Source organism: Tenrec ecaudatus, chromosome 2 (assembly GCF_050624435.1).
Source record: "Tenrec ecaudatus isolate mTenEca1 chromosome 2, mTenEca1.hap1, whole genome shotgun sequence".
Classification (NCBI taxonomy): domain Eukaryota; kingdom Metazoa; phylum Chordata; class Mammalia; order Afrosoricida; family Tenrecidae; genus Tenrec; species Tenrec ecaudatus.
In genome coordinates this window covers 209,010,801-209,024,220 of record NC_134531.1, presented here as the reverse complement: position 1 = coordinate 209,024,220, position 13,420 = coordinate 209,010,801, and the positions used below count along the sequence as shown (strand labels likewise).

Here is a 13,420-nt window from a genome sequence, read left to right as displayed (position 1 = left end):
CCTAAACCTGGCTTCGCAGATGGGCCTTTGGTAGCAGCTCCTGCTGCCAAGCGGAGCAGCACAGCCTTGTGGACCCTGGCTAGCTCCCCTGGGCCGGCAGGGGACTTAAGGGTGCCCCACCCTCCCAGCAGACCCCTTTCCCAGTGGGAACAACAGGAGGACTCAGGGAGGTTCGGCAGTTTGCCAAAGGCGCCGAAACCCGGACGGTCACCTCCCCCATAAACACAGACTCTTGCAGACAATTGTCCTGTTACAGAGCGGATGACACCAGTCTGCAATTCCAGGACTCCAGAGGGTCAGGGCACCCTCTGAAATGGAGAGGGAGGGGCAGGAGTGAGGAGGTGGGGCACCGGGATAAGGAGTAGAGGGTAAGACTGGGCAAGGTGGCCAGGAGTTGGAGCGAGGACAGTGGGAAGGCGGGCAGGGTGCTTGGGACTTATCACAAGAATCTTCACTGCTTTCATCGAGGTCTGGAAAATTCCATCATAAAATGTCAGAGAAAAATACAAAGAGCACACTCCCACACCACAGGGAAGGAGCTAGACGCACCCTCCCAGACACTCACCGGCGGGCTCAAGCTCAGGCCGGGCGCTCCGGGCACCTGCTGGAGAAAACCACAGATGTCAGGGCAGCCCAGGGGGTCGGGGTGGCCTCTGGGGCCAAGTTCCCTGCCGTGCCACAGTGCTCTGGGGGGTCGGGGTGTTCCCAGCTGCCCTCTGCTTGGACTGTCCCCCATTCCCTGTGCAGGGAAGAAGCAGGCTCCTAGGCAAGGGGCAGCTGGGCTAATCCCACCTTTACATCCTCTGTCCTTCCTGAGCCCCAGCTTCTGACTCCCCTTTCTGATCTGTCACTGTGAGTGCGGCAGTGGGAAATGGAAATGGGGAACCCGTGCCAAAACAAACATTGGGGTGCACGTTCACGGTCCCTCGGCTCAAGGCGCTGTCTCTTTAGAAAGGGGCGTGAGAAAATTCACTTAGTCCAGCGGCTTGGTGTGGCTGTACCCGCCTCCTGGGCCCCGGACCTCAACTGGCCCTTCCAGAACATTTCCTTTATGAGAAAACTACCTTTTAACAGGTTCTCTGCTGTTGTTTTTAATATGTGTGAGCTTCTCGGTCCACTGGATCCGAGACGCCTTCTAGATTGGGCTGTGGGCCGGGAAAATTCCTGGGGCCAACTGGAATTGGGAACACACTAGAGGCTGAAGACTTCAGAGACAAATGTGACCCTGACCTTAAAATAAGATTGGGCTCCGCCTTTTGGCGTGAGAATACTGGGCTTCAGACAGGCAGATTTCCTGGGCTTTCCATTCACTTCCTGGGAGTGTTGAGGGTGCTAATGCTGGTGAGTGGAGAGTGCAAATGCTGACTTCCTAGCAGAGTTCAAGCTCACAGAATGAGGCCAAGCCCTCCACCAGGAAAGTAAGTGTAGACAGTCTACACCAGGGCCTCATCTGGTACCTCTGTACTTTCCACAGGAACATCTCTTCCTGCAGAACAAGCCAGCAGCCATGCCAGTGATCAAAGCCAGGATTCCCAAGGTGATAACAATGACTGACACGCTCTCCTGGGCCTTCAACGGGGGGATGTCTGTGATCCGGTCAGAGGAGACTACAAGAAAAAGGACAATAAACCAAGACTTAGAGGGCGAGGAGAAAAGGGTCTATTTTGCCCCCTTCCTCCTTAAGAAAAGAGCACCGTGGGGAAGAACTTATGCCAAAGGCCCTAGCCGACCCCATTTAGTGATTTGTACACAAGAGCTTCAAAAGGCTCACGGTGGGGGGTGGGGGGGAGACTAAACTGTGATCTTGTCATTGCATTTTTCCACCAATTCTATTGCCATGAAGTGACTGAGAGAAAAGCTCTCTCTGACAGGGGCTGTCCTTTGCTCCTGAGTCCTTGCATCCTCCTGCCTGTGTCTGTCCTCTGTGATTGATTGCTGGGCATGGTCCAATCAGCCCTTTCTATGGGTCTACACCGCAGACACCCTTGGATGGGAAATCGGTTTCTGGGGTGAAACCCACAGAACATAAAGTAAGCCATTCATGGGCACTTAGTCTATTTGCAATGCTGTGCAGCGACCCCCATGCCTACTCCCACCCCCATCTAATTCCACGCCATTCCCAAGAGGCAACCCCACACTTGCAGGGAGTCACTCCCACCTCCTCTCACTCTGCTCTGGCAACTACGTGTCCTACTGGCAGGGCCCCTGGTTTGCCTGGCTCATTGGCCCTGCTGCAGTACGCACCATGACGTCATGCACTCTGCCCATGCTGCTGTTAGGGGCCGTCAAGTCTGTCTGACTCAGAGACCCAACGCACAAGAGAATGAGACACCGCCTGGGCCTGTGACATCCTCACTACTGTTCTTAGGCTTGAGCCCATCGATACAGCCACCTGGTCACCCTGTCTTGTTCAAGGGTCTTCCTGACAGCTATGTACACCATTCATTTGCTTATCCGCACCTCCACTGAGGGACAGTGGATGGGGCAGCAATAAATACGGGTGTCTTTAGACCCTAGGTCTATCCCTAGCAGTGGAAATGCCAAGGTCCCATGATAATTCCATGCTGAACGCATGTCACCCTCCCCCCCCAATATTATCAAACTTTCTGTTGTAAATGGGGTAAAGGTGTGGGGAGCAGACTACTAGTTTTATACCCAACAATTCACACCTGTTTGGTTTCAGCTCCGCTCACTCACTGCACTCCTCCAGGACATCACCGATCCCACTTCCTCCTTGTATGTCCAGCCTCCCTTCTTCCTTCTTCGCTAACCCTCTGAACTTTTGTCCTTGGGCAAACCTTTTCAGGAACTGTCACATGCCTGCCGCAAGCTGAATTACATTGGTTACGATGCCACTGGCAGTGAATGAGGGCTCCTCTCCAGGGGGGTTCTCACGGTCCAACGGGCAGTACCACCACCTCGGAGCCGTTCACTGCACATGCCCGGGGCTTCTGGAAGCACATCTGGACAAACAGTGGCCTAAACTGAGGAGCCACCGTGGAAGCGACTTGGAACCCTCTGGAAACTCTGGAAAGGTATTCGGATGCCAGGGCTGGTGTAGCGATTCTGGTCAGGGAGGTCTGTGGGCAGGACCCAGGCATGGGGACTTTTACAGGCTGCTCAGGTGACCCTACTATGTAGCCAGGCCCTGAACCACTACCCTAGAGGAGCCAGTCACTCAGGTGCCACCTTCCAATGCTATCTTCATGTAATGTTCAGAGGCAGGCTTTAGGGTGGGTGGTGGGCACAAGCCTTTCCTAGTCATTTAAGAGGGATGAGAGACAGTGAGCTCTGGCTGCAGGGTTTAATGCTTTCCCGTTGCCACCTTGAAATCCTTCAGAATCACAGATCCCGCCCCACACTACCTGTGCCTCTACCTTCTACCTGTCATCCTAGCATTGGTGACAGAGGGACACAGAGTGGGAGCAACTGTGAAAAAGGAGTCACCTGTCTATGCCTTCCATGGGGAGGACCAGGGCCAGCAAGTTGGCCTCTGGAGTGAGTGCAGTTCTCCTCGGACAAACACGGGAGCAGCATGAATCCGCACTGTCTGCCATGTGGAGTCCCCATGCAGGGACTGTGCCTCTGCCTGAGAGCACCCCTGCTCCCCTCCCCCGAACCTCGGGTGGGCGTGGCAGGCACACCTGGGGTCTCGCCTGGGGTCTCGCCGATCTGGCTGCTGCTAGTCAGGTTCTGGTGCAGTAGCTTGTTCTCGATGCAGCACTGCACGTTCATGGTGGACGTCCACCGGACTCTCAGGATGCTGACCACATCATACAGGCCACGCTCGTTCAAGAACACAGTGTTGTTCTGCAGTGCCTCGTCCAGCAGGCTGTTGTCCGTGCGGTTGACCCAGTACACTTTGGGCTGCGGGTAGCCATTGGTGGATGTGCATGTGAAGGTGACCTCCTCGTCCTGAGAAGGGCTGATGGGGGTGCTGACGACGGGCATGCTGTAGTTGGCTGCAGAGGAGAGAGGGCAGAATAATGCTGTCAGCATATGAGGGTCACAAACAGAGGGGTGCAGCATGGCTAGGGCCGGGCAGAGGGGGGCAAGCCTGCAGTACCTCTGAACGTGGTAGGGGGAGAGGCCAGGGCCATGTCTCAGAAGCAGGTGCAGGCTCTGTTCTAAGTCACTCCCCTCACCCTCCCGAAACAGCTCCCTGGCACTGAGTCAATTCTGATGCACAGCGACCCTCCAGGACAGAGGGGACCGTGCCTTTGGGTTTCTGAGACTGGAAATCTTGCTGGGACCAGACAGCCTCAGCTTGTTTTCATGGAACGGCTAGTGGCTTCAAACCACCAACCTCACAGTAAACAGCTCAACGTGGAACCTGTTACACAATCAGGGCTCATTCTTACTGCCATCGAGTCGTTGGTGACTCCCGGTGGCCCTAAAGACAGAGTAGAACGACCCCTGTGGGATTCCAAGACTACACCTCTGTACAGGAGTAGACAGCCTCCGGGCTCCTTAGTGGACTTAATTTTCCACTACATTCCAATCCTACTGGTGTCTACCAGCACTCCCTCCCCGTTTCATAAAACAGCAGCAGCAGCAGCAGCAGCAGCCGAGCTTGCAGGTTCAAGAAAAGGACAATGAGATTAGGAACTCTTCTGTAAAACCACTAGCCTCCGCCTCTGGGAAAGTTTCTTCCATGTTGAATGATTATTTTTCCAACAACATGCAACTCCCAGCCACAAGCAGAAGCCTGTCTGCCCCAATTAGGGTTCTCTCTGCAGGAGGCCACCAGGTAAACAGGCCAGGGTGATTCATTTAACTCAGAAAACCATTCATTCGTCCGAGTTTTTCTGTCATAAAGGGATGCACTAATAATTCATCAAGCTACATTAATGATTAATATTTTCTAGAATGAGAGGAAGAGGAAAGTGGCCACCAAGATTCCTGAGTCCCCCAGGTGAGTTGGAGGACGACTGTGCCCCAAGCTGTTTTCTGTGGCTGAGTTTTGAGAAGCAGAGCACCAGGCTTTATTCCCAAGGAGTGTCTGGGCGGACTTGACCCATCCACCTTCCAGTTCACAGCTAAGTGCGTTCACTGTTTGTACCCCAAGGACTCCCCGGGAGGTAAGGCTGGATTGAGACAATATCTCCGGTTCTATGGCCTTACCTGCCACATGTAGTTTCACCAAAACTTCCAAAACCCTTTCAAGTCCCTTGGACTTCCTGATGACCACACAGTGGAACCTCTGCTCGTCCTGCAGGGTGATGTTGCGAAGCTGCAGGGAGAAGTCACCGCGCTCCATGCGGTGCAGCGACAGTTCGGCCCGGTTCTGGTAGTGGTTGTCTTCGTGGCGTGGAGAGCTGTTCCCAGGGAGGTAGTAGGTCACCACAGTCTTGGGCTCATTGATTTGCCAATAAACATAAAAATCATTTAAATCAAAATTGGTTCCTTCAGGGTAAATGCAGCTGAGCTCAACACTGCTGCCCACCATGGCTTGGACCTCCTTCTCTTGAATGCCGGCCTTGGGACTGTCTGCGAGGATGAAAAGAGGGCAGTTAGTTTTCCACGCTGGGCTCTGAGTCTGGGAAGCTGAGCACCGGGCGGGCTTCTTATTTGAAAGCCTCCGACGCCAGGCTTGACTCATGTAAAGTGGAGAAGCAAGGTACCAGGAAGATGTACCTCACCACCACCGGATGCTGTCAGGTAGCTTCTGACTGGGGAAACCACGCACGTTCCACCGCAGAGCTGGGCTCCCGGGGCTGAGTTTGGCAAAGCAGACGCCCAGCTCTTTTTGTCTAAGGCACCTCTGGGTGGACTTGAACTTTCAACTGTTTGGTTAACAGCTAATCGCTTAATCATTTGCTCAGCCCCAGGACTCCAAGATATACTTCCAAAGCCCAATTCCATTGCCATTGAGTCTATTCCAACCCAGAGTTACTCTATATGGGGTTTTCGAGACTGTGAGTCTTTCCGGGATTTTTAACAGATACATCCCACAGCCTCATCTTTCTCCCATCCGCTCACCGCTTAACTCGCAGTGCCACTTAACCCGCATTGCCACTAGTGCTCCTTCCAGCATACAAGCATACTTGAGAAGTTCAGACTTTTACTAGAATGGGCGCGGTTTGATATCAATTTCCTGGTGTTGGTACTGCGTGATATAGAGTGGGCCCAGCTGGGTAATGGGTACACAGGGCCACTCTGTAATTGTTGCAACTTGGCAGGGAAGGTCAAGAATTAATTTAAAAAGAAGAACCTCTTGAAAAAGTCAGAGACTTGCCGCTTTGAGCCCTGTGCGCCTTACGAACTGTCCAGGTGGGGTCAAATGACCAGGGCAACTAGAAAGGCCAGATCAGATGGGAACCTTAGGGGGCAGTGAGCTGACGTAAAAAGGAGGGAGAGGGTAAACTCAGAGACTGTCATCTCTGGCCCTCCACTGACATGACATGTAGGAACGCCACTGGGGTCTGCGGGGTATACTCTCAACAGCAATTAAAATGAAGTAAATGATTATGGAAGACTCAGATATTTAAACGGAAGCATCCATTTCACAACGACAGGATGTTCACACGCTACATTGTAAAAGGTCCCGTAGATGAATGGGGCGGGGGGGGGGGGGGGGGGGGGGGGGGGGGGGAGGGCTTCAAGAGTTGGTGGGAAAATTCAAATTGAATAGGATTTTCCACCGAAACTTCCCATGTAGTTTTTGATGCCCCCTCACGGAGGGTAGCTTTCCTGAGACAACTGCTTGCGTGACTACAGAAAACGCCTGGTGCCCCTGACCCTCCCTTTGGGCTGGGCAAGGCCTGGGGGCACAGGCGTGGCTCTGCCGTGGTAAGGGCCCCGGCTCAGGGAAGCCAGCGGACTTCTGCTCTGTACTCGGTTGACTGGGGAGAAGAGCATGGAGAAGCAGGCAGGCACCCTGGAGGGCCGAAGCCCCAGCTCATCTGGTGGAGAGAGGAACTGAAACCCACCGAGGAAGTGCATCCCAGTTCTGCCAGACACTAAGTGAAACAAGAACTGTGGAGTTTAGAGAAGGTGCTCCCCCGTGGCTTTCAATTTTGCGCCTGATGACCACTTCGAAGGGGAGTGGTTCTGAACTCACCCAACAGCGCTGCGGGTGAAAGGCCTGGCAATCGGCTTCACAACAGATCGCAGCCAGGGCACCTTACGGAGCAGCTCTCTAACACACGGTGCCACTGTGCCCTGGAATTGATTCCATAGCACTGAGCTTGGGAGACCAAACAGGAAGGCTGGGCCCGGGACCCTCACAACCCCACGAGTCAAAAGCCGCCCCTACTTACCTGCTCGCAGGCCACTGAGCAGCACCAAGAGCAGTACAGGGCTGAAAGAAAAATGCAGATGAAAAGGAGGTGAGAGACACAGCCCCCACAGGGTGCGTGACCTGCTTTTTGCGGGCAGGGGGAGAGTTACGCCATCCTCGTCAATGTAAACACATCTACTGTGAGCCAGGGCCAGGGGTCTGGGAATTCAAGGAGAGGAGCCAGGCACCCCCACCTTCTTCCCAGTACAGCAACCCCCAAGGGCCGGGTGCCCTGACAAAGAGCCACTCCTGCACTAACAAATAAGCAAACACACACAACTATCGAATAGATAGCAACTCACAGTGACCTTAGAGGACAGGTAAAACTCCCTGTGAGTTTCAGAGACAACTCCTTATGGGAGTAGAGAGCCTGCACCGTCTTGTTCCCTAGGTGGTGTGGTTACCTGTTGGGCTGCTAACCGTTCAAACACACACACACACACACACACACACACACACACTCACACACGAGCCCCACCCCGTCTTGTTCCCTAGGTGGTGTGGTTACCTGTTGGGCTGCTAACTGTAAGGTCAACAGTTCAAAACCACACACATACATACACACACACACACACACACACACACCAAGCTCACTGGCATTGAATTGATTCCCCACTCCTGGTGACCCTCTAGAACAGAGGAGAACTGCCCCTGTGGGTTTCCGTGAAACTGTAACTGTTTATAGGAGTAGAAAGCCCCATCTTTCTCTCTTGGAGGGCCAGTGGTATCAAATTTTGGGCCTTTCAGATCACAGCCATTATGCCCCCAGCAGGAACAAAATCACCGGCAATTGTGAATCTGAGTACCTAAGGACCATCTTTCAGCCTAGGCAATTTCGGGTCTGTGAGAGCCATCACCAGAGCCAGGGGCTTTGACTCCCAGACACCTGTCCCGGGGAAATAGCTGAACCCAGAAAAAAGCTTCCAGGACATCTACAGAAGCTGAGAGTGAGAAAGCTTCTAACACGCCCAGCAGTCAGGTTGGCTGAATTTAAAGGGCAAGGCAGAGAGCGGGATTGTTCTGAATCGGAATCTGGTGGTTCCCTCTTTCAGGTACTCCAGCATCTCGTCTCCCACAGCCTGAGCCAGCCACACTTGGAGAACCTTCAGCCTGGGGCCCCTCGTCTTCTGTACATGACTCATCCCAGCACCCCTACACCTACAGGCCTCCTGGGGGCTTCAGGGAACATAGGGCTTCTCATCTGCTCTTCAGAAATCAGGACCACCTGGTTCCAGTGCTGACCTCAGACCCTCATGAGAGCAAGCTCCAAGGTGTCTATCATCTCTGATTTCCCAGTGTCCAACATGCAGTGTCCCAAAGTCTTCGTCCCACTGCTGTCCTGAATCCTCCCAAGCTTCATATGGGTGTCCACCCCTGCTCCACCCAGCACAGCTTCCACAGGACCTGCATCTCACATCTGGCACCCCTGTCCCCTCCTAAAGGAGGGTCTCACCCTCTCTTCCCCTCCACACGCTCCTACTTAGAGTGCCATATGGCTTTGGGGGACGGCTGCCATGACTGTCTTGGCCTCACAGTCTGCAGTCATGGTCCCTCTAGGCAGGCCTTTGTTTCTCATCAGCAGAGTGGGGGTGCCATTCTGTGACCCCCATTTCCCTCCCAGCAAACCTAAATCTCTGAAGGGCCATGGACTGCCTGTGCTCGAAAGTCCCACTTGTCGGGTCTCCTCGGGGCATTGGGTGCTTTCTGGAGAGTGGGAAGGGTGCAGGCAATGGGCTCATACCCCCTTTCTGGGTGCAGCTGCCTCCCACCTCTCTGAGTCCCACCCAGTGCCCCCATCAGACCCTGCTCTCGGGCCAGCCTCTGCCCTCTACCAGCACCCACCACCCCAGTCTGACCTGAAAGCTCCATTTTCACCCCCTGCCACCCTGCCTCCCAGCCCTCTCTCTGCCCACGGCGGTGGTAGTCCAGGGTCATTGATTCCTCTCGGGAGAGCAGTGTGACCTAGGTGTGGGAGACCCTGTCTATGGGCAAGGACACCTGGGCTCAGGGTGCTTCCACTGTTCCCCAGGAGGCACAGGCTACTGACCCAAGGACAGGTGCCCTGGGGGGTTATTTTGGCCAAAAGTCAGGGATCAAAGCTGTCACCGCTACCCAAGGCTGGCAGGAGGCGCCTGCCTTAGATGGAAGGCTGCACCTGAGGTGCCCCACAGTCTCCAGATTGGAGTTGCTGATGGGGTCCGGGGTGTGTGTGTGTGTGTATGTGTTTGTGTGTTTGGAGGAGGGGGACCCGCTGGCCTCTGTACTCTCTATAAAACAACCAATCTCAAACCAGCATGGTCACAACTTCCACTAATCTTCCTTCGGGGGAAGTACCCCGCGGGGGGGGGGGGAGGGGGGCTGGAGGGGAGTGGCTGGGGCTGTGTGTGGGTGGCCAGCCAGGAGAGTGCGAAGCAGCGAGCCTTCCCTCCTTCCAGCACCTGCTCTTTCCAGGAACCCCACCGTCAAACACACTCACACGCTCGGGCCCTACATTAGGGTGGTGCCGGGCCCTCCCCCTGCAGCTCCCGCTACAGGTGACTGCGCCCCGCCGGCCGCCCTCCACCCCGCCTCCCGCCTCCCCTGCGCCAACGCCTGACAAGCGGCGCGGGGAAGCCGCCGGCGGAGTCCCGGGAGCTGGGGAAAACGCCGGGACCCCGGGCCACGGGCCCGACAGCTGCAAGCCCGGTTCAGCCCGCCACCGTCCGGGACACCCCGCTCCCGGCCACCGCTCTCACAGTCCTCCGCCGCGCGTCCGAACGCAGGCTCACCTTCTCAGCCGCAGGGCTGGGTGGCCCCGCGGGCGCGGAGGCCGGGGTCCGCGGGACATCTCGGGACTTGGAGGCAGACCCCGGGTCTCCGGAGACTTGGGGCCGAGCTGCCGAGCGCCTTCAGGATCAACCCAAGACTGACTGCGGCCGGGGGAGGAGGGGCCCTCAGGCCCCGCCCCGCCCTCCCCAGGCCACGCCTCGTGCCCGCTGCCTCCGAGGGCCCCCGGGCCACGCCACCAGTCAGTCCTGCTGCTGCCGCGCGCGGCCGTGCGGAAAGTTCTGTCCTTTGCTCTTGATCAGATGAAGGCAGACTTCGGCCCCGGTGGCGGGTAGGACCGGAGGTTCCCTGTTCTTCAGGGAGTGGACTGGTGCTGAGGGAGGCACAGCGTTGCTCCCCCAAACTTGACGCAGCCCAGGCTGACTGCCCACCGAGGGTCCAGTACCGGTCCAAGGCTCCAGGCGGGACCAGGCTCGGGTCACGCCTCCGCAGCTCTCCTCCCTCCCCTAACCCTCCTCCCTAACCCTCCCCTAACCCTCCTGAGGTTCCCCTAACCCTCCCGAGGCGCCTCCAAGCGCAGGGAGTCTCTACTGCTGCACGCAGATGAATGAACGAAAGAACGATCCAAGGAATGAATGAGAAGAGAGGGAAAGCAAGTAGGCAGTCCCCGCCAGTCCAGCCCTGGGGTTTCCCACTTTCCTTTGCTCCCCTGCTGGCGTGGGGCACTGGGTGGCAGGAAACCCATGAGCTCCTCCAGCCCCAGCACGGTGGCGCCCTTGCTTTCTCTTGTTCAGGGTACCCCGCCCAGGAACGGCTGTGTTGAGCAGCCCAGGTGAGTGAAAGGCTGACAGGTAACTCCAACCACGCCCAGAGCAGCGCCCCCGCCCCGCCACCCCTTCCCCAAGTAAGGCAAGACGCAAAGATGGCAAGGAAGTGGACCTCGAGGGGCTGTAATCCCCTTCCCGTGCAGGACCTGGGGTGGGGTTGAAGTAGAGCTGTGACCCAGGCTCCTCCAACTCAACCCGCTTCAGGTTCTAATCGGCAGCTGATGGAGTGACTTGGTCCAGCTGCTGGGAATTTTCTATGGTGACCCATGCCCTCCAGTCCTGACTCACAGCGACCCTGTGCACAACAGAGCAAAGCGTCGCCCTGGTCCTGCGCCTTCCCCACAGCAGTTCCTGTGCTAGACCCCGTTGTTGCAGCCACCATCTGGTGTGGGCCTTCCTCTTGTCGCTGTCCCTCCACTTCACCAAACATGATGTCCTTCTCCAGGGACTGGTCTCCCCTGACGTGTCCAGTCTCATCCTTGCCTAGGGGGCCCTCTGGCTGTAGTTCTCCCGAGACAGATGTTTGTTCTTGCGGCAGTCCACGGTACTTTCACTATTCGCGGGCACCATCATTCCAATGCTTCAACTTCTTCTTCGGTCTTCCTTTTTATTCATTATGCAACTTTCACATGCATATCAGGTGACTGAAAATACCGTGGCTCGGTATTTGTGTTACTTCTCAACACTTTAAGGCGGTCTTGTGCAGGAGATTTACCCAATGCAATACATCATTGTGAACTGTGGTTAAGCCCTCCTCCCAAGACCTCTCCTTAAAGGCGAAAGCCTGAAGCCTTAATTGTCATTGCTCATTTTGATTCTCTGGTACTAAGTGACTGTTGTGAGGACTTGCTTGCAAGCCATGTCATAACCACTAAACTGGTTCCGTGTATGTATGACAAACCTGAATATCTCTCTTAATTTTCAAGATTCCTAAACTCCTACACAGCAGGTACAGCCAGCCGGACATGGTGGTTGTGTGCCCAGAAGGGGATCCTATGAAATCCAGTTACTATCTCTGTAGATTTACTAAATCCAGATTTCAGATGGTGGAAAAACATTTTTAAAAAAGCAAAACAAAAGGACTCAAGATCATCATAAAATAAAACATAGAGGGAACCAATTACAAGGATCTACATGTGACCTCCTCCCTGAGGGATGGACAACAGAAAAGTGGCTGAAGGGACACGTCGGACAGTGTAAGATAGGACAAAATAATAATTTATAAATTATTAAGGGTCCATGAGGGAAGGGGGAGCGGGGAGGGAGGGGAAAAATGAGGAGCTGATACTAAGGGCTCAAGCAGAAAGCAAATGTTTTGAGAATGGTGATGGGAACAAATGGACAAGTGTGGTGCTCACTTCAGCAACACAGATACTAAAATTGGACAGATACAGAGATTAGCATGGCCCCTGCGCAAGGATGACACCCAAAATCGTGAAACGTTCCATATTTTTAAAAAATGTACAAATGTGCTTGACACAATAGATGTATGCATGGATTGTGAAAAGAGTTGTACGAGCCCCCAATAAAATGACTAAATAAATAAATAAAACCTAGGAAAAACCTCAGTGGAAAAGGTAACAGAAAATGATAAAAACTGGAACAAATGTAAGATGGGTCAGAGGGAGATGAACGAAATGGTCAGGTGTTCAATTGAAACTGAACTAAATCTGCATTGGTCCACTGTCCAAGGCACACTGCCTGATAGCAAGCTAGTCCCATCTTCCAGCAACCTCGTGGCAGAGGGACCCCACCGGCCAGCTGTTGCTAACGCCTGTGAGTTCATACTCAAGGTGGCCTTGTGTATGACAGCCTGCCTCACCACACTGTCAATCCCTCTCATTGAGGCTTTGTTTCCTTCACCGCCATGGACACCGTGCCAATCGCGATGTCCTTTTCTAGGGACTGGCCTTTCCTGAGGACACATCCAAAGAAGTGAACCAGCGTTTCACCAGACTCACTTCTAAGGAGCATCTAGTTGTGATTCTCCTAGGACACACTCTCCTGGCAGTCGGTGAGAACGGCCGGTATGCCTCACCAACACCCTAACAGGCCAGCTGTGCATCAGAGGCTTTGGGCAAAGCCTGGAATGTTTCCTTCCTGTGTGGATGCTTTTCTCTGTTTCCTCCTCTTTGCTTTCTGCCCTTTCCCTGTGCGTGGCTTCACTGCGGACCTCGCAAAATTAAGTGAGCGCCTGGACACAGACCCGTAATAGGAGAGTCCAACTGCCGCAGGGAGAGGAGGCATTGGGTTATGTTAGTTCAAGGGAAGACTTCTCTGCTTCTTCGGGACCTTGAAAAAGAGGGAGGAAATTATTCAAGCGATCAAACTTTTCTGCCTTTCATCCATGAAACATTTTACAGACCATGCCTGGCCACCCATAAATAAAACTCCAAACTCACTGCCACGTCATCAATGATGAATCCCAGTAATCCTATAGGACAAGGTAGAACTGCCCCTGTGGGTTTCTGAGGCTTTAACACTTGAAGGGAGTAGAAAGCCCATCTTTCTCCCAGGGAGAGAGATGGTTTCCAACTGCTGGCCG

At 54.5% G+C, this 13,420-nt stretch overlaps 1 protein-coding gene and 1 non-coding gene across 2 annotated transcripts; one reads left to right on the top strand and one right to left on the bottom strand.

Annotated features, from left to right (window-relative positions):
- Positions 1 to 1,446: 1,446 nt before the first annotated feature.
- Positions 1,447 to 5,479, bottom strand: ICOSLG (inducible T cell costimulator ligand). Its single transcript, XM_075542902.1, has 3 exons — positions 5,125 to 5,479; positions 3,621 to 3,962; positions 1,447 to 1,607 (listed from the first exon to the last, which is right to left on the bottom strand). Exons 1-3 carry the CDS (start codon positions 5,447 to 5,449, stop codon positions 1,447 to 1,449), a joined length of 828 nt encoding a protein of 275 aa, XP_075399017.1. The 5' UTR covers positions 5,450 to 5,479.
- A 6,746-nt stretch (positions 5,480 to 12,225) lies between these two features.
- On the top strand, positions 12,226 to 12,329 carry LOC142441973 (U6 spliceosomal RNA). Its single transcript, XR_012783246.1, has one exon. It is a non-coding gene; the product is annotated as a U6 spliceosomal RNA (small nuclear RNA).
- Positions 12,330 to 13,420: the final 1,091 nt, after the last annotated feature.

Coding starts and splice junctions, on each gene's coding strand:
- ICOSLG (XM_075542902.1), bottom strand. CDS start 5,449: ATGGTGGGCAGCAGTGTTGAGCTCAGCTGCATTTACCCTGAAGGAACC. Junction 3,963..5,124: donor GGTGAAACTACATGTGGCAG/GTAAGGCCATAG, acceptor TCTCCTCTGCAG/CCAACTACAGCATGCCCGTC. Junction 1,608..3,620: donor GCCTGCCACGCCCACCCGAG/GTTCGGGGGAGG, acceptor TTTTTCTTGTAG/TCTCCTCTGACCGGATCACA.